Here is a 15,618-nt window from a genome sequence, read left to right as displayed (position 1 = left end):
TCTTTACTCCGCTGTAGAGGGCCTTGTTGTGTTCAGCATGCACCATCTCAGGTGTGTCCCACACGTAGCAACCGATGCCCTTGATCCAGTCCAGATCCTCTTTGTACTTGATCTAAAGTGGATACGAACATGTGAGAGCAGTTATACAGCAATAAGAGTTTCTGTCAATGATGCCGTGAGCTGTCAAATTACAGAAACCAGAAGGACGCTGTAGTTATACTCACGTCACTGACGCAGTCCCTCACAATCTTGCTGTGGAAGAACTCAGGGCGGTCAGGGATAGACTTCCAGGTGCCCAATGTGCTGATGTACTTCTCCCTGTATTTGACCTGAAAAAGGAGTGAGTGAGTGAGTGACAGGATTCCTCAATTAATCACATTTATGTTTAAAGCAAACCAAAAGTGTTTAAGTTTACTGACCTCACTGATGTCATCTCTGACTCTCTTGGCACAGAGAATATCCAGGGCGTCCTTGTCAGCATGGTAGTGTCCCTTAGACAGCTCAAAGGTCTCCTTGTAGCGCAACTAAAGAGGAATGATGTTGCTTTTTTGAAGGGCTCTATTACTGATATTGAACAGTCCAATAAAGCAAGCAATAAGGCATCTGGTTGACTTACATCGCTGGCATTGAGGTAGGCTTTCTTGGAACGAACCAGGATTGGTGTGTCATGGATGGGAGTATACTTGTGCTTCATCTTCTCATACTGTTCCTTGTACTTTTTCTAAAGATGATACAATAGAAAAATTATAGGCTTGTCTGCATACAGACATGTTATTTAGTGCTAAAAAGATCTAAGTGTTGTGAAAAGGTCAAATTACCTCACTGTACACCACTTTCATAGAACGGGCATGATCCAAGTTGGGAGTATGTGATTCTGGGGTGAAGAAGGCCCTCTCCTTGGATGCCAGATCAGTGTACTGGAACTGTGAGGAGTCACAATATTTTTATGGTGAATATCTACTTTTCTCCAGTGAATTGACAAAATTTACCAGGTAAGAAATTAACATTGATCTTACAAGTAATAGAATGCTGTTTTGTATTATTTTTGTTGAAAAAATAAATAAATAAAATATTTTTGTGCCCATGACAACAGGATTATTTACAGTAGTTCTTTTAGTGACTAACAGCAGAGGTTACTGTGTAACTCACAGCATCATATTAGCCACTTATTCTCTAACAGAAACGGTACTTTTCACAAAAACAAGGATGCGGCATTTTTACATCATATGACTGCCTAATGCAAAGAATATTCCACACACAGTGTGTGTCAGCATATGAACTAGAACTAGTCAAATGGTAAAATTCAAATGGTAATTTTTCTAAAGGTAAAGATTGGTAAAAGACACGTAAAGGCTGAAATAAACTACACAACTTATAAATCTGAACAGATTTTAAAATATTAGGCATCATACTCTTTTTAACTTTGTAAATGGTTACAGAGAAAAAACAGCATCATACACTAAATGAATGAGGATCACACTACCAGATTTTCAAGTCGTTTTGAACACAACAAACTCACACAGAAATATGCGCATGCTGCTAGGAGATGCATGACAAATAAAAATAATACAGTGGTATGCATTCTAAAATCAGCTCAAAATATCAAATATGTTTGATATCCTCAGACTGGATGAAGTCTGTGTTTTGTATATCTTTGATTGGAAATCGCTTTTGTCAGTTATGTCAGCGAGGGTCAGACTGTCATTTGTAAAATTTACCACCCATTTAATTCTGAACCCTGAGTATGATTTCTTACTTTGACACATTATAACAAGTCATTATTTACATTTAATTGCGGTTAGGGCTCAAAGTGACTTACATGGTTGGTCAGACTCTGTGCCCACTTGGCTCTCTTAATTTCCAGGCCATCCACAGTGGTGGTGCATTTTGTCTTTTCCTTATTGCCCTCAGCTCGGTACACAGTCTGTGGACAGAAACAGATAAAGAGACATTTAATAATGTGAATAGGCTTTAAAACAGGAGTGAGATGTCAGGCCTGAGGCCGATATAAAATCACTCACATTACTCATGTGGGTCTTGAGTTCAGTCACACGCTTGTACTCTGGTGTGTCCAGGACTACACTGAAGTTAGAAAAGTTCTTCTTGGCATCAACCTCATATGATTTCTAGATAATAATAAAAAAAAAATCCTGATTAGTATCAAAACTAATCAGAATGAACCATTATGAGTGAAATATGACCTGCACGATAAGTGAACAAATAATTACTCTGAACTTGGAGATCTCACGGATTCGGATCATCTCAGGGGAGTCGGCCATAAAGCAGCCAATGCCTCTCAGCCAATGCAAATCCTCTTTATATTTCAGCTGCAGAAGACATAAACACAGTTAACATACCTGCAAATGTCAAGGCTTGCAGTATGCCACAGTAAATTTGAGTGCATGTACGGGTGACACCTACATCGCTGTTGATCTCGTTGACGTGGAAGCAATGCATCAGCTGTGGGGTGATGGGCATGGGCAGAAGAGTTCCTCTGCTGTTGAAGTACTTCTCCTTATAGCACAGCTGTAGAGGGAAATTAACCATTATTAGGGCATCAAATAATTTTGGGGGTGTAGCATGTGAGACAAAACTCATGTTTCATAATAAAGACATACTTACATCACTGATTGCTTGTTGAGTGGCTTTAACCTGCCGGATCTCAGGTGTGTCATATTCAGAGTGGATCTTGTCCTTTTCCTTCTCATATTTCTCACGATAAAGTCGCTATGACAAAATGAAACCTTGTTAATATCCTCGTTTGTGATAAAGTTTACATTTACAAAGTGAAAAGCTTTATATTTATCTTGGACTTACTTCGTTCATGACCTTGTTAGCCTTCCTTATGGTGACAAAGTTGACACCTTGAGGATCTAGTTTGTAGCTCCTGGCTTTCATCAACTCATAGGCTTCCTTGTACTTCATCTAAAGACATTGGAACATCAGATGAGATGCATTCATAACATTTAATCTCTTATTTTATTTTGAAAACTGAGGTGTTCTCGTACATTGCTGGTGATGATGCTGTTGGCCTTGGCCTGTTTGTTTAGGGGAGTGTCGTAGGGCAAAGAGTAACCAGTGGGCATAACCATCTTATTGGCCTCTTTGTAGAAGTTCTGAAAGAAAGAAAGGAAGTGATATGAAGCATACATCAACGGAGAGATCAGTAGACATTCGTATGTATTGGTAAGAGGCATCTTACGTCGCTTTGGATATAGTTGGCTTGACGGGACCTTTCAGTATCGACAGTTACAGCAGGAGCTGTGTTTTTACCCATGACATTTGTGACGTAGTCATGACGGTAGTTAAGCTGTAGACAGAAAGCATATTAGTTAGAAGTTCTGCTTCAATCAGATTGCAGTAAAAGCCCTTTAATGTAAGTTGATTCATGTTTTTGAGGAGATACCTCGCTCAAGTTCTTAGCGCTCTGCTTGCATGTTTCATAGACGGGGGTGTCTGTGACCACAGTGTAGTCCTTGAAGTGCTCAATTCCCTTAGCTCTGTAAAGATTCTGAAAGAAAGCAGCACACAGGAGAAGAAGACAACATGTGAGAGGATGGAGAAGGAGGTCTAAACTGAAAAAAAATGATATGAGACTTACTTCGCTCTGCAGCTTCATAGATTGTTTACAACGAAGAATCTCAGGAGTGTCCCAAGCATAGCAGCCAATACCCTTCAACCAGTTGAGGTCATCTTTGTAGAAGATCTGAAATGAGATGCAATGTGAAGGCTACAGCTACCTAAAGACCTCAAACCAGTAAGCAATCTCATTTAAACTTGTTTGGCATTTGCACATGTAGTACACGAAAATTTGAAGCATGTTTGGAGGTACAGGTATAACTCACGTCGCTCAGTTGCTCGTTGACCTTGCGGGCGTGCACGTACACCTGCATGTCAGGCAGGCAGATCCACTGGTGCAGATATTTACGGTAGCCAACCTCACTGACAGTCTTCTGAGTATTGCGTGCGGATATGATATCAAGCATGTCGGGAGGTACGTGGATCTTTGCCTTGGTCTTCTCATAATTGTCTTTGTACAGGCGCTAATGGAAAAAGTGTTACAAAGACGTTTAAATTATTTTGACTTTAGTAAGTTACAAAACTGGACCTCAGCTGACACTTTACTCACATCCAGAATAAGTTTTCCAGCTTTGATACATCTTGCAGTAGCGGGGTCATCCTCAAGACACTTAGGCAGGCTGTACAAGGTCTTGAACTTCTCATAATCTTCCTTGTATTTAACCTACAGAAACCAAAGAAGGTGTAATGTCCAGTATGTTTAGGACAATCAGGCAGTTCTCTTTCTATGGAGGCAATAAGAATTGGAGAAGGGGTTGGTGAAGAGACTCACATTGCTAAGGACAACCTTCTGTTGTTTGGCATGGACTAAAGCATGGGAATCATGAGGGATGCTGTAGCTCTTGGCCTTGATCTTGTCCCAAGCGGCAGAATAGGCTTTCTGAATGTACACAAAGATATTTCAGAAACTAGGACAACAAATAAAACCAGTAACTCAGCATTTTGGAGGTTTTTAATGCAGGCTTACGGTGCTGTAGATCTCCTTCAGGTTGACGCATCTTGCATAGTCACAGGTGTCCAGAACAGTGGTGTAAATGTGTTTCTCCTTATGATATGCCTCTCTGTAGTTCAACTGTGGATAAAACACAAAATATGCAGCATATTACCAAGTGAATTCAAAAGTATTGTGCTTTTAATAGTACTCAAGAAAGCACTTCATGGGAGATTAATGGGAATTCTAACCTCGCTGGCCCAAGTGTGGCCCAGAATAGCAGTCACATATGCAGGTGTGTCTGTCACAATGGAGTAGTTATTCCATTCCTTCTTGCCTTCTGCCTTATATTTAATCTGTGTGGAAACAAACATTTAACCTTCAGACAGGTGGAAACATAATGTCTCTTCATTGTCAATGGCGAGATGAGTCGCAAAAATGTTACTCACATCACTCTGAAGCTCATATGACTTCTTGGCACGTACAATCTCAGGAGTGTCCCAGGCGTAACAGCCAACTCCCTTCATCCAGTTCAGGTCTTCTTTGTAGAACACCTGCCAGGGAGAAACTAGTCAAATGCAGCCATTCAACAAACCTGACTCAGTCTAAATATCACTGTGACCATAACCCACATCACTCAAGATCTCATTGGCCTTGCGTGCACGGATGGCATCGTTCTGATCAGGGTGGCATGTCCACTGGTGCAGGTATGTACGGTATAGCACATCACTCAGGATTTCCTGGCATTTCTTGGCAACCACGTGGCTGATCATATCAGCAGGAATGTGGAGCTTAGTTTTGGTTTCATTGTAGGCTTTGTGGTAGTCTCTCTGTTAGACAGATCAAAAAAGTCTGGTTAATGAGGAATTAAAATATAAACTATAACAAGAGAATATCAAAGAACAGCGACCTTCGAACTCAGTAATAATAAAAACAACTCACCAGATTCTTCATTTTCTCCATTTGGCCAGAGCGAACCACCTCAGGGTAGTCAACCAGTGTTGAAGCCATGTAGTGGCCTTTGGCTTTCTCATGAGCATCAAGGTACTTATACTGCAGTATTTTAATACAAGAAATAATTAACAATTGTTTGCATCACTTATAAACCAGTTTTAACAGTGTTTGAAGAAAAAATATCGACAGTGCTATACTTATTCATTTTTGATACTTACATTACTGATCATGTCTCTGGTCCTCTTGGCTTGTTGTACTGGTATATATTCATGATTCAGCTGGTAGCCAGTGGCTTTGCTCTCATCCCAGTTGACTTTGTACAATTTCTAGATTAACAACAACAAAACATTATAATTCTAAATGTATCACATAAATAAATGCAAATACATACAAATAAGTCTGGAATGGGCATCGTTACCTCACTGATTATCTTTGCGACATCTCTAGAGTGAGCCAGCTGTGGTGTATCCTCAGATCCGATGTAGTGGCCTTTCTCCAGGTTAAATGATTCTTTGTACTTCAGCTGAGTAACAACAGAAAGATCGACGTGGTAGATAAGTTAACCTCTTCACACCCATTTTTCCCTTAGAAGACGAAAATGCCCAAATTTTAGACACACTTACATCACTGAGGTTAAAGGCGTTAACCTTTGCAAGAACAACCTCAGGGCGATCCACAATGTGGGTAAATCTGCTAAAGTTTTCCTTAGCATCCTTCTTGTAAAGTCTCTGCATGGAGAAAAGAAACAAGCATTGTTGTAAGATAATGGAGGTTTGTATTATAAGTGAGAATTTGCGGGGGAAAAAACAATTGTCTGGTCAAACTTACCTCATTCATAATCTCCTGGGCTTTTCGGACTTTGACATGATCCACACAATCAGCAGCCACCCATCCACAACCACGTAACCATTCCAGATCTGCTTTGTAGACATTCTGGAGGAAGAGTATTATATTCAATTCAGGGCAGTCAAATCAACTGTCTCATAAAACAAACAAAACTTTACCTTCATTCTCATTTTAATAAACAAGAAGAATAATTTTGATTTAAAAAACTTCATTAAACAATACTTACGTCACTGGCTAAGTCATATGCTTTACGGGCCTGAATGACATCGTTTTGATCAGGCAAGCATGTCCACTGGTGCAGGCGAGTTCTGTAGTTGTCATCATTGACTTGGACCTGGCACTTCTTTGCATGTTCAAATGCCAGCATGTCCACTGGAAGGTTGAATTTAGTTTTGGACTTGTTGAAGTCCTTCTTGTAGAGAGCATCACTGGCAATTCTAGCTGAGTTCAAGGCCAGCATGAGCAGAGGATCATCCTGGACACTCAGGGCTCCAATGTGATGACCAACTTGCTTACGGTAACCCTCTTTGTACTTGTACTGCATAAAAGAGGATAAATTATTTGTGAGCATGAATAAAATTAAAGTGAAATGGGTTTAGGTATAGTTTTACATATTTACTTACGTTACTCTGTACTTTGGAGGTATGGATGCATTGTTTGATTGGAACTGCATCTCCGGGCATGAAGTATGATGTGGCCTTGGTCTTGTTCCAGTTTTTGGTGTAGAAGTGCTACAAGTGGTGTTTCAAATGTCATTTCTATTAGCACTCACCTTTAAGCATTCATTACAGAAAAAAATTATTTCTCAAAAAGAAAATCGCATTACCGGGTGGTACATTTTGGACACTTCCCTGGCAGTAGCCAAAATTGGAGAATCTGTCAGCGTGTATTTAATCTTGTCCTGGTGCCAGGCCTCACGGTACTTAGCCTGAGAAGAAAAAATAAAAAGGATACTTAGAGAACAGTCATATCTGAAAACCACACGTGAAACTAACGTTGTGGGGATGACAACATGATTTTGAGAGAACATGATTTTGTCAACTAAATATACTGTAATAGTTATGTTGTTTAATAGTAATGGTAATAGTAACATTGAGAAAGACAATGCTTATTATACTCACATTTATACATCTATTTTTAAAATAAACTTTTATTTCAGTTTTTTAGTTTTATTTCTGTTTTTTATTTTCTTATTTATTTTTATAGTTTCAAAATGACTTTCTAAAATTATTTTATGTTGCATATGTAATGCACTTTGAATTACTGTTATGAAGTGTACTATTAATTAAAACTAAAACATTTATATATTATGTTATGAAATGATTAGACAAATGAACCAAGTATTTACATTCACGCATATAGACTATGTTTTTATCCAAAGCAATTGACAATTTCAGGTTTGTAAGAAAGCTAGATTAGGTAACAAATGCCTTGGTTTAAGGTTGTATTTAATCACATGTTTGAAGTGTGCCCTGAAAATCTCCTACTATCCATTCACTATTATGAAGAAAATTAAATAATATGGCTTATAAACTGAAGTTTTATTTTATAATTTTAACATCTATGGAAACTGCTTAAAAGTAGCCCATCTTTTTTCATGTAATTACAGTTTTGTATGACTGGATGACTGTATAATATATGTCTTCTTGCTTACCTCATTGAGCACATCAGCAGCATTTTTGGAGCACACAAAGTCAATTCTTTCAATTGGTGTTGTAAATTTCTGCTCATCCAGTTTCACACGGTAGCCTCTCTGTGAATCAGAAAAAAATCTGTATTTCATTACATTTCTGTAGAAATGGTTGAAATAAATATAGTACTTCTACTGGTAGAAGCAATTACAATATATAGAGCCAAATGACTTACATCAGACAGAACCTTTTGGGCGTTCCTCACTTTGATGACTTCAACAGACTCATGGGGAATCCATCCACATCCCCTGAGCCACTCCAAGTCAGCCTTGTACACAGCCTAAACATCAAAAACAATCAAATGAAACAATGTCTAGCACTCTATTTTGTAGATTAAAAAAACAAACATAATCAAACCTCAACTTACATCACTACGCAGATCATAGACCTTCCGTGCCTGGACAACATCATTGGAGTCGGGCAGGCAGGTCCAGTTGTGCAGGTAGGTTCTGTAGTTGACATCATTGACCTGGATCTGGCATTTCTTGGCCAGCTCAAGAGACAGCAGGTCCACTGGGAGGTGGAACTTGGTCTTGGACTTGTTGAAGTCCTTCTTGTAGAGAGCATCACTAGCAATCTTAGCTGAGTTCAAGGCCAGCATGATCAGAGGATCATCCTTGACGCTGAGGGCTCCAATGTGATGACCAACTTGCTTACGATAACCAGCCTTGTACTTGTACTGCATTTAAAAGATCACATTGGTTGTAAGCATTACTCTTAAATAGCAGAAAGTGGATTTAAAAGCCTAAATGTAAGATCTTTCACAATATAAGAGAGATTCAGAAAACAGACAGAAAAAACATGACTTTGTGATGTCTTACGTCACTGGCTATATCTCTGGACGCTTTAGCCTTGATCACAGACACGGCATCCTCTTTGATGTGGTATGCCTTCGCCTTTGTAGCATCCCAGTCTTTGGTATACATTTTCTGCAACAGGACAAAAAAGGTGGAAATTCAAAACACAACTATTTAATAGTATACTAAGCTCACAAAATTTTCAGAGTTCATTTTAGTAATACTCAGCAATATTGCATATGACTTTGCTTACATTGCTGACAGCAATGGCATTGGCTCTGGACAACTCGATGGCAGGTGTATTTGGCATGATGTGGATAGATGTCTTATCTTTGTCCCATGCTTCTCTGTATTTCCTCTGGGAATAAAATCATAATTGAAATAATAAAAAAAGGTTAAAGGCACACATTGATGGAAAAATAAAAAAGACATAGCTATTACATTCATTTAGCACAATTTTACATTTCTAATTAACTGTACATATAATTATAATTACTTTAATAATAATAATATTTCTTTCAAAAATGAGAAATTTTGATTAGCAATTCACTGTAATTAAAATAAAACATATATATTCACACAATGTTTGTCCTATTCATTTCCATGCTTATTAGAGCAACGGTCTTCAACCTTAGTTTGGCTGTAATTTGAACATTAACATTTGAGTACCATTGAAAGTGAAAGGCAATAATCTTACATCGCTGAGGATGTCAGCATTTTGCTTGGCTAGGACAATAACAGGCAGGTCTACAGCACTGGTGAACTTGACTGTGCTGGGAGGCTGGCGGTACAGTTTCTCATTAAGGATAGTCTGAGCATTCTTGGCTTTGACGACGTCAATGGATCCGTGCGGCATCCAGCCACATCCACGGATCCACTCAAGATCAGCTTTGTATACAGCCTAGTTTGAAAGTTTACAAAAAAAGGTATTCATGTAGTAAAATAACAAACCAATGTAAACAGAACAAAACAATCAAACAAGGCATATACGTACATCACTGCGGAGGTCATAGACCTTCCGTGCCTGGACGACATCATTGGAGTCGGGCAGGCAGGTCCAGTTGTGCAGGTAGGTTCTGTAGTTGGCATCATTGACCTGGATCTGGCACTTCTTGGCCAGCTCAAGAGACAGCAGGTCCGCTGGGAGGTTGAACTTGGTCTTGGATTTGTTAAAATCTTTCTTGTAGAGAAGATCACTAGAAATCTTGCCTGAGTTAAAGGCCAGCATGATCAAGGGATCATCCTTGACGCTGAGGGCTCCAATGTGGTGCCCTTGCTGCTTCCTGTATCCAGCTTTGTACTTGTACTGCAAGGTTTTAATACATAAATGAAATTTGAGCACTATAGTTTAACAGTGTGTGCTTAATTTATTAGATTAGATCCACACTGAGACTTACATCACTAATGATATCTCTGGAGGCCTTGGCAGATTTCACTGCGACAGCATCCTTAGGCAGGAAGTAGCCCTTCTTAAGGCTGTTCTCATAGTCTTGACGGTAATATTTCTGCACAGAACATGACGAAGCAACACATACCGATTTAACAGGATTAAAAACTGAACTAGTGTGCATTTATTTCTGATTTATTGGTGACTACAAAACAGTGCTGCTGTACTTACGATGCTTGTGTTGAGTTTGTTTTGTTTTCCAAGAACAATCTCAGGTGTGTCTGGCATGACATGGATATGGATCTTCTCCTTATTCCAGGCATCAACATATGCATTCTGCAATGTAATAATAATGAAGACAAAAAGTTAGACACATTCACCTCTGGTCAACAAAATCTTAGCAAAGTATCTTTAAGACAAGTCCTGTCACTCGGTGGCCATCTTTGAAAGGCCTCTCGGGCATCCAAGTGCAGCTCCTATCACTTTGAATGGGGAAACATCACTAAGCTTACGATTAAATTTCATATTTGAAATCACCAATCAAATCGGACAACAACTGTGTCATAAATGTTTTTTATTTTGCTAGATCAGCCAGTGCGCATGCGCAGTCCTGAGCGCGCGTCTCAGAGCCCTGACTGTTACTATAACAACTGGGACTTCTAACTGCAGCTGCAGTGACGCGCTGTCTTTACCGATTAGTGATTGGCTCTTTCATTCAGAAGGCGGGGCTTCCAGCGTTTGAGCGGCCATATTAAGCGGCCATATTAAGTGTTGCATTTTTCCCCATTCAAAACTATACAAGTGACATGTCTTGGGTATTCTATAGTCTTTGATCTTAGCTTGTAACAGTGATTTCAAACAGCAATTTATTTTTACCTTTTACATAGATTAGTAAAATTTTCTAGGAGAATAATACCTTGTCCATGATCTTGGCATTAGCTTGGGCAAGAGCAAAAGGTACGGCATCTGTCTTGCTTGTATACTTGAAGTTGCTTGGATGCTGTCGGTACTTCCTTTCACTCAGAATCTCACCAGCCTTTTTAGCCTTCTCTACATCAACTGAGCCTATGGGTACCCATCCCATACCTCTGATCCATTCCATATCAGCCTTATACACAGCCTGATGGCAGAAAATACATGAGAAACAGTAAAACAATGCTGGTAGTGTACAGCAGGTCTATTTATTATGGTTACAAATAAAAATTCCACAGAAACTCACATCACTTTGAAGATCGTAGACCTTCCGCGCCTGGACGACATCATTGGAGTCGGGCAGGCAGGTCCAGTTGTGCAGGTAGGTTCTGTAGTTGGCATCATTAACTTGGATCTGACATTTCTTGGCCAACTCAAGAGACAGCAGGTCCACTGGGAGGTGGAACTTGGTCTTGGACTTGTTGAAGTCCTTTTTGTAGAGAGCATCACTAGCAATCTTAGCTGAGTTCAAGGCCAGCATGATCAGAGGATCATCCTTGACGCTGAGGGCTCCAATGTGATGACCAACTTGCTTACGATAACCAGTCTTGTACTTGTACTGTGGAAAATCCATTAAAACATTCATTACATTCTGATAAGTACACAGTAATCACATACTGGTTCCAATAAGGAAGAAATACTTCCATTACTAGCAATGGCACATGATGCTTTAGCTTTAAAGTTGGCTCCTATTTATATTTATGCAATCAAATAGAAAATGCACCAGTCAGCTTGTAATATAAGCAAATGTTACGAAGGTATATACACTCACATCACTAATAATGTCTCTGGATGCTTTAGCAGCTTTGATGGCGACAGCATCAGTTTTGAGGTCATAGCCTTTCCTGAAGATGTCCTCAACTGCTTGTCTGTACAGTTTCTGCAAGCAAAATTTTTATTTCTTTTTTTAAGTAAAATAATGAATAGGACTAATTTTGGAAATCAAACAGAATGCATGAATTTGAAATATATAATGAAGAAAGAACATTCATTCAGAAGTGATACTAACCCTACTATTGTTCATTGCATTAGCACTTGAGAGCACAATCTCTGGGGTATCAGCAGGGATATGGATCTTGACCTTGTCACTCTCCCATGCTGCATGGTATTGATGCTAAAATGTAAAAAAAGTTTTTGTGACAATTTTAATACTATGAGAGTTGTTATTGTGGAAAATTAAAACATCCTACAATGAATCAAAATAACATGAAAACAAAATCATGTATACAAACTAATATATATTATTAATCTTTATGTAGTAATTGATAATGTGATTAAATTGTTCTCCAGAGAATTTTGTTGACAGTTTATTTGTATTCCAATCATATGACTTTTTTATTCTACTAACCTGATCCATAATTTGGGCATTTGCCTTGGCAAGTACCAAAGGCATGGACTGCATGTCTTGTGTATATTTAAATGTGTCTGGTTTCTGTCTGTAGAGTCGATCGCTGAGGATCTCAGCTGCTTTCTTTGCTTTAAGGACATCAAGCGAGCCAATAGGGACCCATCCTACACCGGTCATAAACTCCATGTCTGCTTTGTACACAGCCTAAGATGGAGACGAAATGTGACTTTTCAGAACTATACAGTTCTATACAAATTAGTTCTATACAAATATTTGAATGACATTTTAGTTTGACAAACGTACATCGCTACGAAGGTCATACACTTTTCTGGCCTGGACGACATCATTGGAGTCGGGCAGGCAGGTCCAGTTGTGCAGGTAGGTTCTGTAGTTGGCATCATTGACCTGGATCTGGCACTTTTTGGCCAACTCAAGAGACAGCAGGTCCGCTGGGAGGTTGAACTTGGTTTTGGATTTGTTGAAATCTTTCTTGTAGAGAAGATCACTAGCAATCTTAGCTGAGTTCAAGGCCAGCATGATCAAGGGATCATCCTTGACGCTGAGGGCTCCAATGTGATGACCAACTTGTTTACGGTAACCAGTCTTGTACTTGTACTATTTAAAAGAAAAAAATCTCAGTGTACTTATTCAAAAATTTTTTTTAAAAGGGTTTCAGAAGGTAATTGTGCACAGTACAGTGTGTATGACACAATCTACAGTATGTACTAAAAAGTACTCACATCACTGATGATATCCCTGGAAGCCTTAGCTGCTTTGATAGCAACTGCATCACCACGCAAATCATAGCCCTTCTTTTTAGATTCTTCGTTGGCAAGTTTATATCTTTTCTAAAAATGGAAAATATTTTACAGAGAGTGTCGTTACTAGAGATTTAAAGAGTTTTTTTAGGGAATTTTAGAAAACATTTCAGACATATACATACCTCACTATAGTTTATATTGTTCTGCTTTGCCAACAGAACTTCCATACAATCAGGCATAACATGGATTTTGGTTTTATCCTGGTCCCAGGCTTCAGTGTAAAGTTTCTATAACAGTTGAATAAAATTAGATGTCAAACGTTTAAACCTTTAAGCTATTTGTTAGGGTTCTTGTGTTGAGAAACCTACTGAGCAGATTTACCTTGTTAATAGTAGAAGCATTATTTTTAGCTAAAACTATTGGCATGTCTTCAGTTGTCATGGTGTATTTGAAGTTGCTTGGGTGTTGGCGGTACTTCCTTTCACTCAGGATTTCTCCAGCCTTCTTCACTTTCTCAACATCTATTGAACCAATGGGAACCCATCCAATTCCTTGAAGCCATTTCAGATCAGCCTTGTACACTGCCTAAATGGTCATGCAAAAAATAATGAAAAATTTATGATTTTGTTTTTTTAAATGACTGTAAAAAGGAACAATATAAGTCAAGAAGTCTTTCATAAGACTTACATCACTGCGGAGGTCATAGACCTTCCGTGCCTGGACAACATCATTGGAGTCGGGCAGGCAGGTCCAGTTGTGCAGGTAGGTTCTGTAGTTGGCATCATTGACCTGGATCTGGCACTTCTTGGCCAGCTCAAGAGACAGCAGGTCCACTGGGAGGTGGAACTTGGTCTTGGACTTGTTGAAGTCTTTCTTATAAAGAGCATCACTAGCAATCTTAGCTGAGTTCAAGGCCAGCATGATCAGAGGATCATCCTTGACGCTGAGGGCTCCAATGTGATGACCAACTTGCTTACGATAACCAGTCTTGTACTTGTACTACAGTTGAAGGATTAAAGAACGATAAGAATGGATAAAACACATTCTAGAGACCATGAACTATAAGACTATGAATGAAGAACAAAAGAAGAGAGCACTCACATCACTGATGATATCCCGAGAGGCTTTAGCTGCTTTAATAGAAATGGCATCACCACGAATGTCATAGCCTTTCTTTTTGGCCTCCTCATTGGCAAGCTTGTATTGTTTCTGGAGTAGAATTAAGTAGAAAAGGAAATATGAGGAAAAACGAATAGAACTTTTCATCTTCAATTCGAGACTTGAAATGAATTACTCACCACACTGTAGTTAACTTTGTTCTGTTTAGCAAGCACTATCTCCATTGTATCTGGCATGACGTGGATCGTGGTCTTATCCTTTTCCCAAGCTTCCACATAGCTTTTCTACAGTGTAAGGAGAAATCAGATACATATATGCAAAGTATCTTTACAAATTTCATTGGAAAAGAGAAGAAAAGGATTCTATTGATCAAAGCAGGCTACCTTGTTCATGATGTTTGCATTGGCTTTGGCCAAGACCAGTGGCATGTCTTCAGTTGTGCAAGTGAACTTGAAGTTGCTTGGGTGCTGACGGTACTTCCTCTCACTTAGGATTTCTCCAGCCTTTTTCACTTTCTCAACATCAACCGAACCAATGGGAACCCATCCGAGACCTTGAAGCCATTTTAAATCAGCTTTGTACACCGCCTGAGAATAAACATAGCATAAAACAATATTAGCATTAAGTAGTGAACAAATGTCTATTTAACCATGTATTTGAAACATGGAGATCTTACTTGTAAAATCCTGAATTTAGCATATCTACATGTAGCATACTTACGTTACTCTGGAGGTCATAGACTTGTCTGGCCTTGACGACGTCGTTAGAGTCGGGCAGGCAGGTCCAGTTGTGCAGGTAGGTTCTGTAGTTGGCATCATTGACCTGGATCTGGTTCTTCTTGGCCAACTCAAAGGATAACATGTCCACTGGGAGGTGGAATTTGGTCTTGGACTTATTGAAGTCCTTCTTGTATAGAGCATCACTAGCAATCCTAGCTGAGTTCAAGGCCAGCATTAACAGAGGATCATCTTGGACGCTCAGGGCTCCAATGTGATGGCCAACTTGCTTACGATAACCAGTCTTGTACTTGTACTGTTTAAAAGAAAGAACAGTTTAAGGCATAAGTTAATTCTAAGGACTGTTTTGTTCACTTTTAGACATTATAACTCAAAATACTCACATCACTTGCAATGTCCCTAGAGGCCTTGGCTGCTTTGATGGAGATGGCATCATTTCGCATGTCATAGCCCTTCTTTTTAGCTTCCTCATTTGCAACCTTGTATAAGTTCTTTA

General features: G+C 39.1%; 1 protein-coding gene across 1 annotated transcript in view; it reads right to left on the bottom strand.

Annotated features, from left to right (window-relative positions):
* neb (nebulin) overlaps positions 1-15,618 on the bottom strand; it is a 63,218-nt gene that overhangs the window by 25,100 nt on the left and 22,500 nt on the right. Inside the window, exons 53-106 of the mRNA XM_079427086.1 lie at positions 15,506-15,613; positions 15,106-15,417; positions 14,769-14,972; positions 14,565-14,669; positions 14,368-14,475; positions 13,954-14,265; positions 13,648-13,851; positions 13,449-13,553; positions 13,246-13,353; positions 12,809-13,120; positions 12,506-12,709; positions 12,167-12,271; positions 11,930-12,037; positions 11,405-11,716; positions 11,102-11,305; positions 10,417-10,521; positions 10,196-10,303; positions 9,793-10,104; positions 9,496-9,699; positions 9,052-9,156; positions 8,823-8,930; positions 8,369-8,680; positions 8,177-8,281; positions 7,965-8,063; positions 7,137-7,238; positions 6,934-7,041; positions 6,537-6,848; positions 6,293-6,397; positions 6,088-6,192; positions 5,883-5,987; positions 5,683-5,790; positions 5,453-5,563; positions 5,143-5,340; positions 4,960-5,064; positions 4,762-4,866; positions 4,547-4,651; positions 4,352-4,459; positions 4,130-4,243; positions 3,846-4,043; positions 3,602-3,706; positions 3,407-3,511; positions 3,203-3,310; positions 3,009-3,116; positions 2,818-2,925; positions 2,623-2,727; positions 2,422-2,526; positions 2,229-2,327; positions 2,022-2,126; positions 1,820-1,924; positions 819-923; positions 617-721; positions 420-524; positions 225-329; positions 8-112 (exon numbers count right to left, since the gene is read on the bottom strand). Of these exons, the coding sequence (XP_079283212.1) occupies positions 8-112; positions 225-329; positions 420-524; positions 617-721; positions 819-923; positions 1,820-1,924; positions 2,022-2,126; positions 2,229-2,327; positions 2,422-2,526; positions 2,623-2,727; positions 2,818-2,925; positions 3,009-3,116; positions 3,203-3,310; positions 3,407-3,511; positions 3,602-3,706; positions 3,846-4,043; positions 4,130-4,243; positions 4,352-4,459; positions 4,547-4,651; positions 4,762-4,866; positions 4,960-5,064; positions 5,143-5,340; positions 5,453-5,563; positions 5,683-5,790; positions 5,883-5,987; positions 6,088-6,192; positions 6,293-6,397; positions 6,537-6,848; positions 6,934-7,041; positions 7,137-7,238; positions 7,965-8,063; positions 8,177-8,281; positions 8,369-8,680; positions 8,823-8,930; positions 9,052-9,156; positions 9,496-9,699; positions 9,793-10,104; positions 10,196-10,303; positions 10,417-10,521; positions 11,102-11,305; positions 11,405-11,716; positions 11,930-12,037; positions 12,167-12,271; positions 12,506-12,709; positions 12,809-13,120; positions 13,246-13,353; positions 13,449-13,553; positions 13,648-13,851; positions 13,954-14,265; positions 14,368-14,475; positions 14,565-14,669; positions 14,769-14,972; positions 15,106-15,417; positions 15,506-15,613 (7,836 nt within the window). The remainder of the gene's footprint in view (positions 1-7; positions 113-224; positions 330-419; positions 525-616; positions 722-818; positions 924-1,819; positions 1,925-2,021; positions 2,127-2,228; positions 2,328-2,421; positions 2,527-2,622; positions 2,728-2,817; positions 2,926-3,008; positions 3,117-3,202; positions 3,311-3,406; positions 3,512-3,601; positions 3,707-3,845; positions 4,044-4,129; positions 4,244-4,351; positions 4,460-4,546; positions 4,652-4,761; positions 4,867-4,959; positions 5,065-5,142; positions 5,341-5,452; positions 5,564-5,682; positions 5,791-5,882; positions 5,988-6,087; positions 6,193-6,292; positions 6,398-6,536; positions 6,849-6,933; positions 7,042-7,136; positions 7,239-7,964; positions 8,064-8,176; positions 8,282-8,368; positions 8,681-8,822; positions 8,931-9,051; positions 9,157-9,495; positions 9,700-9,792; positions 10,105-10,195; positions 10,304-10,416; positions 10,522-11,101; positions 11,306-11,404; positions 11,717-11,929; positions 12,038-12,166; positions 12,272-12,505; positions 12,710-12,808; positions 13,121-13,245; positions 13,354-13,448; positions 13,554-13,647; positions 13,852-13,953; positions 14,266-14,367; positions 14,476-14,564; positions 14,670-14,768; positions 14,973-15,105; positions 15,418-15,505; positions 15,614-15,618) is intronic.

This window comes from Barbus barbus, assembly GCF_936440315.1.
Source record: "Barbus barbus genome assembly, chromosome: 10".
NCBI lineage: Eukaryota > Metazoa > Chordata > Actinopteri > Cypriniformes > Cyprinidae > Barbus > Barbus barbus.
Note: the sequence above shows the minus strand (reverse complement) of the source record. Positions and strands in the feature narration are given on the sequence as shown.